Consider the following 16,466-nt stretch of genomic DNA (forward strand, 5'->3'; position numbering starts at 1 on the left):
ATTTTAAAATCAAACAGACCTTCCAGACTAACTAGTTAATATTTGAACATTTTTAAAATAACTCATATTAATACTTTATTGAGTTTTATAAGATATTTTATATCAATTTTTAAAAAATATCTTACATTACAAATGGGGGAATATATATACTTCATACGTTTAAAAATGTAAGAAATTTTAATTAAATTCACCTTCAATAAAGTTGTTACTTACTTTTAAATTAACTTATCTTTTTATATTCATCCCTATTGAACACCCTGCAATAAATATAAAATAGTCATTATTAATAGGGACACTTAAAAAAATAATGATTAAATCTCAAAAAATTAAAAATATTTTATATTTTTTAACATTTAATTCTTCAAAAAATATCTTATATTTTTAAATGAAGAGAGTATATATAAACTAACATGCGTAATTTTATATATGAAAAGTTGGAAACAAATAGCATGAGAAAAAACATTGTAATACAAACAGGGACTTGGCATCGATCTGCTTTATGCGAATCAGTGTCCCACGCACATGCAGCTCGTACACAGCGGCAGTTTCATTTTTAATAATAATAATAATAATAATAATAATAATAATGCGTTTATCTTAAGCACTTATATTCCAAGTCCAAGTAGAGATCCGTCCTGGGCGACGCACTTTGTGATATTTTTCTTGCAGCACTATGCATGTTTCGAACATTTGCCCCTTTAGTCCCCATGTTTTCCATTTAATACCCATAATTATGGTGTCTTTCACCCTCAGCCTCCATTCATTATTCATTCAGCCCACACGCACATGTGCTCAATTATTAATTGCCTCTATCATTAGGCACCCAACTTTAATTCATGCTTATGATCAATTAATCGCTGATCATCACTCTGATCCATGAAATTAAAATAGCTTCTACTCTCATTGAAAAAGAATGCAAACTAATACAATTTTGAACTAGCCAGCTAGCTACATTAACACTGATATCAGGGCTAAGGGGTAAAATTCAAATTAACAGCTTATCAGAATAATTTCACAACTCGATATGTATATACACTTACGATGAAAGTGGGAAAGATGGCAATTACAAATTTAGTAACTAATGATTTTTCTCACGGCCATTATCGCGAGAAAACACTCATAATTCTATTTCTCACCGAATTTCTCATGTCTCTGACTAGCTAGGTATAGTTACGCACCATAGCTTCTGGTTCTAAAGGTGAGATCCTCACAATAGTTTCAGCAGAAGAAGGTTGGGACGTTGTGGATGAATCTACGATCTTATGACATGTCTGAAGGAGACAGCGTCTGCACTTAGGGCAAGACGAGTGCGAGCCGAGCCACTTGTCAATGCAACGAAGGTGGTAGCCATGGTTGCACTTGGGAAGAATCCGAAGCCGATCGCCACTGTTGAACTCCGAGAGACAGATCGCGCACTCTGTGTCCGGACCTGGGAGCTTCAACTCAATAGAGTACGTCACTGTCGGGAACGTCTTCAAGGCCTTCTTCTTCACTCCAGTGTTGGCCAGTCGAGCCGGCGAGTTAGTGGCGGCGGCGGCTGCGGCGGGGTCGTTAACGACGATGTTGGAAAACCTTAGGGCACATCTGATGATGGAGTTCAAACCCAGCGAGCAGATGAGAGCACACAAGAGGACAGACAGTACCATGATAACATTTGCATCGAAGTTACCATCTCCGAGGAAGGAAGGATCTGTCGAGTTGGTTTTGGAAGAATTAAGGTGGGAGTGAAGGAAGAGTAACCTTCTGGAGTGGATTAACATTCCATCGGCGAAAAAGAACTGATGATCAGAAATACCAGACATATTTGGTTCTGCTGTTTGTTATGTTGATGATGAAGATGAAGAATTGATGAGTATACTTAGAGATCAAGATGGGTTCAAGGGATTATATATATAGGAAAGATATATCATATATGTGTTGAATAGAATATTCCTAGGAGAGGGTTCAAGAGATTGAGATTTGATTTAGCAGAAATTAATGGATGCTCCACTCAGTGGGGTTTAACTTTTCCTGAATAGTAATAATAATTGGATTAATTATCTCAGGAAAAGTGGGTCTCTCTCTTCCACTTTAAGCGCGGTAGGATGTGCCACGTTTTCGATATATTCTGGAGAGTGGACCAATCATAAAATCCTCCCATATATTGCTGTTGCTTGATCCTACAATCCCAGTGGCCTTATAGCTTCACCTGAGAAAAGGCTGATCATTTTAGGAGGATCGTGACTTCTCAAAATATGGTTTCAAGTTCTATTCAAGGTTTACTCTTTAGGGTAAAGAATAACACTTGACAGTGTTTCTTTCTTTTTTCTAATCTTTTTTTTTCCCAGCAGTTAAGAAATTGTTATTATTATTATTACTACTACTATTATTATTATATTAATTTTTAGAGGGTAAAAATATACCTTTGCACTAGCAACTAAACGTGCTTTCAGAATGAAATTTTGTCTTTCTTCAATTTAACAGTAGTTTTTTGGGTACGATTTTTGATTCAATGTCTGGTCTTTTGGATTCAAAAGAGAAGTGAGCTAAGTGGCCTTGGCCGTACTCACCTTTGAGAACGAGCTTTTTGTATATCACTGGTCTCTTTTTCAGGTTTGTTTTTCTCTCTAGAGACTAAGGATTTGTTAATTCATGCGGTCATAAAAAAAAATTATTTCATATAAAAAGCAAGACATCAATTTGCAAATAATAACAAAATGTGTGTACTTTCTATGCAACTATCAAAGTAGTCATTGGCTCAAATTTGAGCATATATACATGCCCCTTTAGTCTTATTTATAAATTTAAGTATTTCTAGCATATTTCACCATAATTGAAGTGAAACTTTAAACATCATTAACTCTTTTTTTAAAAATTAATAAATTTCCTAACATTTAATAAGATAATAAAAGTAAAAAGGAACATAGAAAACAAATGAATGCAATGTAAATCTATCAATAGGACTAGAAGAGTATAGTATTGAAAACAGAGCCAACCTAACTAGTTCAAGTGGTAAACTATTGAATCGACATCTTAATAACTTGTTTAATAAAATAGTTTGTTCATGATCAATTTGACCATTGACTTTTAAATTGACGCATTCACCGATTCAGTGACTAGTTCGATTTTTTTGCATACCTTTAAATTTGAATAATATTTGGATTTGATTGGGGGGTATTCTTAATGTAACTTCTTAAATTAACATCATTTTTTGTTTAATTTCTTTTAGCTTTGTTTAATTAAATTTAACATAAAAGCCACTATACAACCATTACCAATGATGGTTTATTGCTTATGACCATTACTAATGAAATCTTATCTCAAATTCGAACTTAATTACTTGACCATTATCTTAAGATTCACCCTATATTGTGGGTGGATATTGAATCAACATTAATGTTGATTCTATTCATCAACAAGAATTAGATTTGAATCTGAAAGATTAGACGTTAAGCACTGGAGATGGATTAGATTAAAGCAGTAAATCAAAAGGGAGTGATTTGCAAGCTCCAGCTGGAAAGTTGATGAACAAAGCTAGCAGGTTTCAGTCACAACTAAATAACAATTAACAAAAGAGGCCCAAGTTGGCTGACAAGCTTCCTTACAGTACAAATCTTATCCTCTAATAACAATAACAATATGTTTATAATCTGTCTTTGTGATTCTTAGTACATAAAATTGCAACATGTCATGTTAGACACCAGTAATCAGATTAAATAGATATTCAAAATCTTCCAAGGCTGCAACTAGTTAGATCGCAATCCCTTGGGATACTAATTTATTAATTACCTCATCAATTTGAATTTTTGATTTGTGGGTACTTTTCGGCTTCAAAATCTGAATACAAAAACAACGTTGTGGGTATTGTAGATTATCCATATGGAGGAAGAAACGCGGAGACAAGTGGCTAAGCTTTCTCTCTCTTTTTCTTCTTCTTTATTTAAAGGAAAAAAAGTTCAATAATAATAATAATAAATATAATGATTAATGTTCATAAAAAAAAATAGTAAGACTAAGAGTTTTTGAGGTTTAAAGTTTTGCTTTTTTGCTTTAGGCTGTACTGTATGTAAACCACCACTTGGATTTTTATCTTCGCGGGCTGGATCTCACTATGCTTGTTGTTTCTCTACATGGCCCACACCATGGGACCATCCGTTCAGGACTCACATGTCCAGCACAACAAATTTAAATAAAAAAAATCTAATGAAATCGTAAATCATTCTAAAATTCCATGTTTTCCCATTGAAGTTGTCGGTTATTGCTAAATAGTTGTTAATTACTGTCGTTTAGTGTTCAATTAAATAATTTTGTTAACAACCATCCAACATTAATTAATAATTTCAATATAGCAAATTGACAATTTTAATAAGTGACATGAAATTTAAACTTTTATTTTAAGAAAAAAATAATAGCAAAAAATAAAGCCATAAAACTTAATATAGACAAATACAAATTAACAATTCTCATTTTCCATCGGCTTACATATATAGATGTATATAATTTATTGTAAAAAACATATAATACTAGTTTAGTCGAAGGGAATTATAGTTGCTTTCAAATCTATGTGAAAGCACAAAAAAAAAATTACACTTTTAAAGTATCGACCTTCGTTTGGACCCGATAAATTTGAAATTTTCGATCTGGTAGTACTGAATATTGGATATCATATATTTTATAAAAAAAAAAGAATTAAGGGTGATATATTCGACAAAAAAAGTTGGTGAAAAAAACAAAAAAGAAATGGGATAAACGTAGTTGGAATCCAATGAGAAATAGATGCGTGTTAGTGCTAAACAATTCATCATTCTGATTTTTCTCCCGATTTAGACACACATTCCTATTTCTGATATCATTATGTAGTGACGCCATTAGTGAATTTTTCCTGCCCTATGCATCCCCTATTCTATTAATACTATAGCTAATACTATTTGTTCTGATCTTTCTATATGCTCTATGTTCTTTATATATATATATATATTGCTTTTCAAAGTATCATCTCCCTCTTCATTATATTGTCCAAAGAAATAACCATCATCTTCATCTCATAACGCAAATGACACCAAATTTTGTTAAATTCATGGCCAAATCATAAACAATATACAAGCTAATTAAATTTCTAACTCTAGAATAAAAACTAAATAGTGTGTTAAGTTTTTTAAGTATGAGTAGATTTAAATTAACATGAGAAGTTACACATCAAACAAAAATTGAGCCAAATAATTAAGACATAATAAGGTGTAAAGATATATAAACTTGATTTTAAAGTTTTGAGTTAAGCTATGATATATCCTTTCACAGTTTTTGCCCACTTTAATTTATTATATATTAACTATTAAACTCAATTTTATTCAATACTTATAATTTGACAACCTAACACAATGAATTTCTTAGAGAGTTTGATATAGTTCATTATTAGCAGTAAATAGTTCGACTTGCTCTCTATATATATTGTTTGGACTAAATATGAAATGTCACTCAAATAGATCACAAAGCTAGTTGAACTGAATAATTAAAATATCAAGCCTAATATAAACAAAAGAGATCAGCCCGAAAGATCTATAAAGGCCATAACAAGTAAACATATCGAAATCCCATCAACTATAAATATTAGACCGTTGGCACGAAAATACAATCCTAAGTAATGTCGAAATCTACGTCCAAATAATTCGATAAAATGGGCTGGTTATCAAAATGGAGAGACCGTACCATAATTTTAGCAAGATTCCTGATTCTTCAGCAAAATGTGTTAAGTTTCAAGGAAAAGGCTTCTGCTATTTGATATTAATAGAAAGAAGAAAATACAAAAAAAGCTAGTCAATACTCCATCAAGACTCACACATTTTACATTTGTTATCCCTTTTTACTTTTTAAGTCTGTAATCTTTTACACTTTAATAAAAGCATACATTTATTCTACCAAAGTCTTGTATCTTTTTATATCCGCGTGAACTGTGGTAAGAAAACTCGAGATCCTTTTGTTATCTATTGAGACTGGCACGCCTAGTATTTATTATTTAACTACAAATATATATAAATATATATATATATATATATATATAACTTCATCTATAAAATGGAGTGAAGCCAAGCTCTTATCACATTTCAGTGATACTATATATATATTAATCTTTTGGCTGCGCACCTAGTCTCCAATATACTTGTTTCCCTTTTAATCCATTTGGTGTTTCTTTTTTAGTATATTAAAAGCATATTTTTGGATGGAAAAGTGAATGGAATTGGATCGGCCTGGTGCTTGTGATGATGTGTTTGTGTGTAACCCAAGTGGGCGAGTTGACAAGTGAGGCACATATTCATTATATTATTGTTGATTTAGATTTCTGGAACTTGCATTTTGGCCCAACGCCTTAAAATATACATAGTTTCAAATATACCGTATAATCTAAATCTCAACTTGTGTCATTAATTAATATCATAATCCATTAATCGTTATAATTATCTATACTTGAGTGTGGTTCATGTTCATTTAATTAGAACTGCTCAGTGCTTGACACACAGTACAGTATATAGATTTGAGTAGCGAATACGTTCATTTTATGTACAAGTGTGTGTCATATGAGAATCAAAATTAGATATTATAATGAAGAAAGCAAGGGGGTTATATTAATAATCTTGGACGAAGATATGGTATATATAAAATGTGATCTTTTTTGAAGCTTTTGAGGATTGAATTTGAAAAAATAAACACTTTTTTGGGGATGGGGTTGTGTTCATTGGATGATTGAAGAAGACTACTTTATAATTTGTTAGGTACTACGGACACAGCTTGTGCTTTGTGGATGCCGCCCACTATTATCGGAGCATGCGGGGCTCCTACGTAAGCATTGCATGAGGGCTGATGCTATTATCGACTTTGTTTGATTATATGTTTTTAGAATAGTTTTTTTTTTGTTTTGAAAAATAAAAAATAAGAAAAAAAAAACATTCTTCTTCTTCTTCTTCTTCTTCTTCTTCTTTTCATTACCAACAAGTAAAAACCTGCTTGAAATGTGTTTTCTTTTGTCTGCGGTCTGGAAAAAAAAAAAATGTTGTTTTGGAAAACTAATCAGAACAACTTTTTTATGTTTTTTCATTTTTTTTATTATTCTCAAATTAATTAGTTTATATATTAAAATATTTGGTATCAAAACTACTGTTATTCACTTCTGCATATTAATTAGTTTCTTTGAAAGTATTTTTTTGGGTAATTAATAAAAGGGGCGATTCATTAGAACGATAAACAAAGAGACCAAAAAGGGAACCACAAGATAAGACGACGCACAGGAAAATCGGGATTGGGGGAACACGCGAGAAGGCTTCATAGAATAAAAGACCGATTGACATAAACGCTTTCATGTTTTGGATAAAGATATTTTTTTTTTAAATTTTTTTAACAAGGTTTCCATGTCAATACTTAAATCCAACCTTTATAGTAGATAAGTCTACTTATTTTCAACTTATTTAGAAAAATATCACCGATCATTTTTTTTTTTCATCAGTTTTTATATTTACTGATGTAGATGATCGGTGTGAAATCTATTTTCTGTATTAACAGGAATGGCCAATGATTTTTTTTTTGTGTGCTTTATTGAAGAAAAACATAATCAATGATCTTTATAATTTTATCAATTTTTTCTCTTAGTCCTTATAAATTTTTTTCAACATTTTTTGTCCTTGTAATTTAACATTTTTAGGGACCTGAGAAATAAGTACTATCCAATCTCACTAAAATTATAAAGACCAAAAATATTAAAAAAATTAGATAGACTAAAAGCAAAATTTTATAAAATTATAGGAATCAATAAATGTATTTTTTCTTTGTTATATATATGTATATATATATATATATAGTTAGTTATTTTTAAAATGATACATTCTTTTTATATTTACCCCTATTTAATAGGGTATTTCAATTAAAAATAAAAAATATATTATATCTTTTAACATTTTACCTAAAAAAAAATTTTGAACAGAGCTGTATTAGTTTTTTCTTTAAGGAAAAAGTGTCTTAATAGTAATAATAATTCATTATTTCATTTTTCGTAATCATTACTCTCTCTAGACTAAATATAAGCATTTTTTTCAGCAAATTTTGATTCAAAATACAAGCAATTTAGTATATGTAAAATTTTTCTATTTTACCCCTTATATTTATTAATTACTTATATCCTTATATAAATTTATTCCTCACTCATCATGAAATTTACTGATAATTTAGATTAAATGTAAAAGGGAAAATACAATATGTTTATATAAAAATGAGGACTTTATTGACATGAAAAATTTTCCCAAAAATATGACAAACATATTCAGATCTAACCTTAATTAGTGATAAGTCAATAAAAGTTACTCATTCGCTTAAAAATGTAAGATATTTTTAATCGAATCTCACAATTCAATAAAGTAGTTACCTACTTTCAAACTAACTTTATCTTTTCATATTTATCTCTATAAATTTAAAGTCATTATCAATAAGGACACTTTTAAAAAAAATAATAATTACACTTCAAAATACTAAAAATACCTTACATTTTTAAACATCTAACACCTCAAAAAATGTCTTATATTTTTAACAGAGGGAGTAATTAATTTATATATTGAATTTTATTTTTGTGTTGAATTATGATTAATTAACTAAATTCTAATATCTTCTACTTCAATGAAATAAATAATGAAGAAGTTTGTATTCATTTCATCTTTTGCACCAAATTGTCAATCATGAATTCTTATATTGAACATTGATACCGTCAATACCCCTATATATATATATAGTATGTGTGTAAGAAAGTGACTTTTTCATTGTTTAAATCAACTATTCCTGATGATCCCTTGTGGGGGTGCATTTTTTCTTTTTAATTACTTCTTTCCTTTTTTGTTTTTTTTCCTTTATTCCTTCCTTTTTATTTCTCTCCCCTTCTAATTAAGTCTATATTTTATCATTTTATAACATTTTAATTTGTGTATGTGATACTCATTTGATTCGAATAATTTCTTCTCTACTCCGTACAACACATACGGAAATGTACGAAAGTTCGGTGACATGATTCTTGTTAGGGGAATAACACTTAAATCTTAATGGGATCATTTTATTAAAGTAAACAAAGTCTCAAAAAAATATAAAATAAAAAATATAATGCAATATGTTCTTAATTTTGAAATTAGAAAAAAAATTGTAAATTTAATAAAACAAATTTTAAATTCGAGAGACAAAGTTGCAAATTGCTAAAAGTGTTCAAATTAAATAATGACATATAATTTTGCAAATTTAATCCTTAAAATTTGTATTCATAATAAAATGGGGAAAGTGAGTTGCAAGTTTAAGTAAACAAAATTGCAAATTTTCCTCCAAATTTGATATTTTGCAACATTTACTACTAAAAAAACTAAAATTAGTTACAGATATTTAGTGATTTGTCACTAAATTATAGGAATTAGTGACATAAATTCTGTGGCTGGCTGAAATCTATCATTAATTATATAAATTAATGAAGAATATAAGATATCATCACATTTTGATTAAATTTTATAAGTTTAGTGACCAATTTAAATTTATCACCAATTTCTGTCACAAAATCTTTATATTAGTGACAAATATTTTTAATTAAAAACATTAATAAAATGATCTCAAATATTTTATAAAAATAAATAATTTATAGTATACATACAGAGGTTCACATAAAAAATAATTAAAATTATCAAATTAAATAATTACACAAATAATTTTTCTCTTATTATCAGTAAAACATATAATATAAAATGATATAAAAATAAAAAATAATTTTTCTTTTATTATGTAAATTTAAATATAAAATGAAATTTTTATCATATGAAAATATTTTTATTATAACATAGATAATATAAAACAACATATACAAATATGTATTTTCATAATATATATTATTTGGTATTAAATAATATATTTATTGACTAATAATAAATATTAAATTATATATTTATGTGTGTATGATAATAATATATATATTATCAACATATTTAAATACTAATATATTAAATATAAAAAAAACGTTTAAGATAAATATATGTGTTCAATTAAGTAATACATATTAAATTTTGACATATTAAGAATAAAAGATCATCATAATTCAACTGACAAAAAGCAAATATAAAAAGAGAAATTTTGAGTTTAAAATAAGGTAACGTCACATTTAAAGAGAATTAAAGTGAATTGTTGACATGACAATAATATAACAAATGATGAGTGATGTGTACTTATGAGATGGTATGAAAAGTAACATGACAATGATTGAACCCGTAAAAAATGTTAATTATAAAAAAATTAGTGATAAAAATTTATTAATCAGTGATAGATATTTTCCATTATTATTTAATGAGATTTGAATCATCTAAATTTAAAACTTTTTATTTTTATTTTTTAGTTTTATATTTAAATCATGCAACTTAATATTTTTTTTGTTTGTATTTGTAGCAAAATTATTTGTGATTGTTATTTATTTAAAGTTATGATTGTGTTCTTTTATTTTAAATTTTTAATTGTTAAAAAATTAATTATTGAATTTATATACTTGTGTTGTTTTAATTTTTAGACTTAACACATTATGTAATTTGATAAATATTATAATTCAGGTCTCTCCTTTACGTTTTATATGCTTTACTGAAATCCCTCAATCCTTTCCCAATCTCAAACAAGACATGATGACTTCTAAGACAAGATATAAAACAAAAATTTAATTCCATTTATTTTTCAAGAAAGGACATAAGATAAGACTATCCTGATTTCGTTGAGTGAATACCCCTATTGAAAACAAACCAGCACGTTTATTTAGAATGAATGCTTAGAAAGGTAACTATTATTTGAAAAGTGGCATCCTTCACTGTAGGAAATTATGATCATCCTCCACATAACCCATCCAAACTTTATATCAAGAGTCACCGAGTTTTAAAACCCTTTGAAGAGATCAGGGGTTTAATCATGCATGATTGAAAGATAATCTATAACTATGTCAGTAGAAATATAAATGACTGCAAATTGGTTGGCAAAAGAACCTCATAATATGACCGCTGGGAAGATTGTCATGAGAGAACCTCCTCCACAGTGCAGGAAACTCATGAGGATTGATTTGACTTTGACCAGAGACATGATGATCCACATTTTTGTTCGTAAAAAAATTATGCGAATCAGGTGAGTTATCATAACATGCCTCTAAATTTAAAATTTAAGAACGCTTACATATATCCATAGTTTTATTTGTTTGAAAAAATGCACAGTGACTCTGGTGAAAATGCACAGGCGACCATGCTTTACAGTTTTCATTAGCATATCGTGCTTTCGTGCTTGTAAAGAAAATGGTAACAAAATTACATTATACATACACGTATACGTGCGTATTATATATCATGCCAATAAAATTTCTCAAAGCTGTAGAGAAATCTGTGGATCACATTTCCAAACAACGAGCTATCATAGGTTAACGTGTGATCATTCAGTTTAGCTCTTGCTAAAAGAAATCATGGGGTCCAGCTTACCGGTCTTCCCTTCGAACAGCGTTCGGATCAGACATCATGTCCATCATCATTTTCTCAGGTGAATCGTCCCAGCTCGCAAATGTCTTCAAGTCAACCTGCAAAAGCGCATCATAACATAATTTTCCTGCTTTCTATTTATTCATCATATCTTAATTGAAAAAAACAACAGTTGGATCAGCTGTGTTACTTTTCGTCTTTGCTCAGTGAAAAGTTCTTCTCTCTCCTTATAGGAATCTTGCACCTTCTTTGCCGCATGCCCTCCAAGTCCCCAAACTTCAACTTCTGAAACCAAGCCTTCGACAGCCAGAAAACCCTGAAAATGGAACATATAATAAGTCGACAAATAACAGCTCAGGAAGCTAGAGTCACTAGACAGGCAAGGTTGGCTGTTGCTCAGTAGGACAATAGTCATAGTGCTTTAGCAATCTCGGTCCACGTTGTTCTAACTTCCAATAACTCTTAAAATCTTTCACCATCGCCTTCTTTTAGAAATTTTACCATACGGATTACGGTATTTTTTTTTTTAAGTGAAAAAAAATGATTTCATTCAAAAGAATCAACTATACATCGGAACAATCTGGTACACAAAAAACCCCCAGATTCCGAAAGAGAAAGAACCATTGATCTAGAAAATTAAAGTATATTTAACAAGACGTGTTACCATACGAGACAACAAGCATGATAAGCAACTTCTGATCAATATATTTAATTACTGTTCAGTTACAAGCTCAACATCAACACTTTAATCCTCTCAGACAAAGAATTATACCTGGTCTGGAAGGAGAGGACCAGGCTGGTAAGTTTTGTCAATAGCATGATGACGAACAGTCACTCTCGCAAAATCTTCATCAATAAATATTCGCTCATTTCCTATAGTTCCTCCAAATGCAATTCCCACAGGTTTTGGATGAGGCTCGTATGCTCTACCAGAAGGGTGCAAGTGACTATAAACAAAATTCTTTTCCTTCCCTGTCAATAACAAACTAATGTTGGATAGTTGCCAAAAAAGTAGTCAAAAGAAAAAAAAAAATAACCCCCACCCAGAAATCCCACTCCCCAATAAACAGGAAAATAAAAGGGCCACTTTCAGCCTCTACTACCAACCAGAAGGTGCGAATACATGGAAAACTGGACTTATAGCATATAAACATCCTGAGCTTCCATAGAACAGATCCTTATTTTCAAAACCCTGATTTGTAAGTGCACCTATAACCCATTTCCTAACAATGGAGCTTCCTTCATGGGATTGTCCTGAACTTGCTGCAACCAAAAGTAGCAATGGACCTTTGTAACCTTCAACATGAGACCAAAATCTGTTTAGGCCTTTCCCATGAGCAGATGACCTATAACATATTATATATTCGATGTCAAAGCATATCTTTTTTTCCAAATGCAAGTCTCAGTAGAAAAAAGCTTACAAGAGTGCAAGACTAACCTTCTATTTGGAATGGGAAGAAAATAGAAAGGAGAGAAAAGTAAAAGAAAAAGACATTTTCCTCTCCTTTGCATAAAGTTTTCCCTCCTCGAAAGAGAAATTAGGGGAAACCATAGTTGAAAAATGTCTTTTTCCGCTATTTTCTCTCCTCCCTATTTTCTTCCCATTCCAAACAAAGCATAAGAGTCTATAGGTAACAAAATCAGACACAAAGCGGAGAAGCACAATGTTGTGAATCAGTAGCACAAAATGAGGTACTCATACCCAAGTTTAGCAATGCCAAGCACTGACCAAGAATTTGTTCATTACAGCAGGCATCCTATATTGTTAATGCATAAGTGAGGGATCAAGCCATGTTTAAGATTCAGAGATACAAACCTATAAAGTAGTCTTTCATCCATTCCATCTTCACTTCTTGAAAAACAAACTCCCGAGATCTCCTCATTTATTGTACTTCTTTGTGTAAGACCAATTGCCCATGCCCTTCCGTGGGTTAAAATGTTATTATCACATTCTGTTGTCAATGAAACATCCCCAACTGAGGAATTAGAGGGCACCGATTCATCCTGCCATTGATCAGGAAATTATTCCATCTAAAGACACCTTATAGCCAGATGCAATAGATTTCTTTGTCCTATAATAACCATGTCAAAAGCCGAGACTATATTATTGAATCTAAAACGGTTTGGAAAACAGGGTTAACTCAATGAGTATAACAGCAGGCAAAGCATATTGTTACAGTTCATGCAATAGTTCATAGCAAATGTTTCAACCAATTAATGCTTTGACATAAACTTAGTTGAAAGTGCTCCACAAGTGATGCTATACCATATACTATAGCGTAAATGTTAAGGGCAAAAGGTCTTCAAGACAATTATCATTCCCTATTTCCCTAGCAGCAGCAGCCTAAGAAAAATGTAAAGAGCTAACCACAGTGATTGACATTCTTCTAGAATTTTAGAGAAAAACATTTCAATTATTTGAATATTATCAAATGCTACAATAATAAACTCAATGACAGAATAAAACAACTTCAAGGTAGCTGTTTAACCACCAACTTATATAATGACCCAAACTTAACATCTCAATTTGGCAGAGGAAACCTATTTTTAATGGAAACAAAAAATACAAATATGACCAATTGAGTTACTGCATTCTTGAAAAGGATGTAAGGAAGCAGTTGCATCTCACTCAAGAAGGTCAACAAGAAGGCAAGGTAGAAGACACGAAAAATAGGGCTGACATGAATTAGTGGCATGCATTAATTTAAATCTAATTTCAACTAATTAGCAATCAGGGCAGGCAGTTTTGAATCGATTTATAACAAGCACAGACTACTAGGTAGCTAAACATGTACATAAAGTGTTTAATCCTTGGCATGCATGGAATTATGTTGACCAGGTGTCACAAAAATAAAGATGGCAAATAGTTCAACTTGAATGCAGGAATTACCCCTGCAGTGGCTTGATTTTGCAGTCTTGCATGAAAAAAACTGATTTAAACAATCTGAGAGGCAAGGTACTGTGCTCAAAACCCATGTAACAAACTTTCCTGCAGGAATTTGAACTTCCGAGCTTGAGAAATCACTATCCCACACATTCAAGCCACTGTCAATTTTCGCACATGATGTAATGGCTGATAGTACCAGATGATTCAAATCTGGTGGGCTATGACTTACTTTGCATTGGGATTGTTTCAAACTTCCACAGTCCCATGACATAGACCAACACATGAGGAGAAGCAAAATTACATCACTGGGAATAAGGAACCCATTTATCTTCCAATCAGCATCGTCAAATTCAATCTCCAAATTGATAGGCATATTGGCTCTTCCTATTGTTAAACGCAATACTCTGAGAAGCATATTCAGTGACACAGACGCAGACATCCTTGCACAGCAATTATTATAACCTCTCACAAATTCAACCCAAGTTATTTGCCCTTTCGCAGGCGTAAAAAGTTGATCAACAATGGATGGGCCCAAGTGATCTAACAGTGCCGGGAACAGCTTGGGAATGTTGCTGGAATCACTTTGACCTTTGTAAGCTAAACTAAAGCATTGCTGAAAACAATATGTTAACATGTTAGAAATCAGAGACAAGAAGATAAAACAAAATGAATATAAGAATTGCGGTGAACATATTAGGGCTATATAAAAGAAAAATAGCAAGTGACCTCAAAGCCTTTTCTCTTGGATTTTGGACAGTCACGAAAGTTTTGAACATTTATTATTCTTCATCTTTCTACATGATATCCAATTAAACTAAAATTCAATTTGATCACGAGTAACTCACGATGTTAAACCACATAGAAACTGAGTTTACAGGTGGCTAAGATTAAAAGTTTAAAATGCATTAGGCTAAAGTATAATTCCCCCACCGATAAAACCATAAGTGAATGCAACAAAAAGCAGACCTCATGTCTTCTACGCATACTTGCAAATCGAAGAGTAATGAGTAATTATCCTTAGCATTTTATGGAATATTCAATCACTAAGATCTTCCCATGATATCGCAAGCAAAGGTGCTCTCAAGTTTTTGTTTACCTTCATCTGTTGGGAATGCCAGCTTGATTTAACCGTCTTCTAAGAAACCAAGACTAAACATTTTAATGATCAGTTACAGTGACTTTCTTTCATCAGAATTGGGTAAATCCGTACTTCCAAAAATGAATAATAATACATAAAATCGAGAGTTTAGTAATGTTTTTCAGTACCTGTAAATTTTCACGGGGAACGGCATTTGTTTCGGGATTAGCAAGCTTGGAGAAAGCTCTCCGAAGCATAGGAAGAGCACCCGTGGAAGCGGCTTCGTTTTCCACATCCCGTTGTTCCGTCGAAACGTTTTGTACCGTCGAATTGGATGCCCCCATCGCTTGGCTTTATCGAATCTTCTGGCTCCTCGTCAATGAAACTCTTTGCTCTCCGCTCTGTGCTGCCAACTTCCAATTCCAAGAAACCAGCCCCAAATACTAATCAAGCACCGACTCGGAGTATTTTTTTTAAATTTAATTTAAAATGACAGAAGGATCGGTAAGGATAACGTTTTATGACACGCATTTGGCTATCCAATTTTTCGGAATTTGTTAAAGGCCTAACGGGACCGAATGCCATGTTATATTTATTATTGTTATATTTTATTTTATTTTCTTAAAGACCAGATCATGTCAGATCAGCTACGTGGCGTTCTGTTGTGAGAAAGTCAATGTTCGCCTCGCCCAGCCCAGCCCAGCCCAGCCAAAAAGGAATTAGGAATGTCGGGCCAGGCTAGTATTCTAGTGCTGCCCTGCCCAATTTGCCTTGCCGAACAGTATTTATATATGTATTTATAATTTTATTATTATTTACTGTATATATATCAAAGATTAATATTGAAATGTGCATTTAGTCAATAAGATGGGGAGGGTTTTCTAAAAAAAAATTCAAATAATCCTTGATTCCTTTCATTGAAATTGTGATTTATTAAAAAATTACATATATAAGTTACCCTTACTAAAGTCCATAATGACATTTTTATTACATTTAAATCTTCATGATTTTTTTCTTTCTTTCT

General features: G+C 31.2%; 1 protein-coding gene and 1 pseudogene across 1 annotated transcript; both read right to left on the minus strand.

The window, feature by feature from the left end:
* Positions 1 to 965: 965 nt before the first annotated feature.
* LOC129309900 (RING-H2 finger protein ATL78-like) lies at positions 966 to 1,867 on the minus strand. The gene has a single exon (XM_054951653.1). The coding sequence runs from the start codon at positions 1,800 to 1,802 to the stop codon at positions 1,161 to 1,163; it is 642 nt and encodes a 213-aa protein (XP_054807628.1). The 5' UTR covers positions 1,803 to 1,867; the 3' UTR covers positions 966 to 1,160.
* A 9,274-nt stretch (positions 1,868 to 11,141) lies between these two features.
* LOC129309527 (uncharacterized) lies at positions 11,142 to 15,870 on the minus strand (annotated as a pseudogene).
* Positions 15,871 to 16,466: the final 596 nt, after the last annotated feature.

Source organism: Prosopis cineraria, unplaced genomic scaffold (assembly GCF_029017545.1).
Source record: "Prosopis cineraria cultivar Desert tree isolate PC_DT_omini unplaced genomic scaffold, ASM2901754v1 PC4, whole genome shotgun sequence".
Taxonomy (NCBI): Eukaryota; Viridiplantae; Streptophyta; class Magnoliopsida; order Fabales; family Fabaceae; genus Prosopis; species Prosopis cineraria.

What these genes read in the sequence shown, in the direction of transcription:
- LOC129309900 (XM_054951653.1), bottom strand. Translation starts at nt 1,802, where the DNA reads ATGTCTGGTATTTCTGATCATCAGTTCTTTTTCGCCGATGGAATGTTA.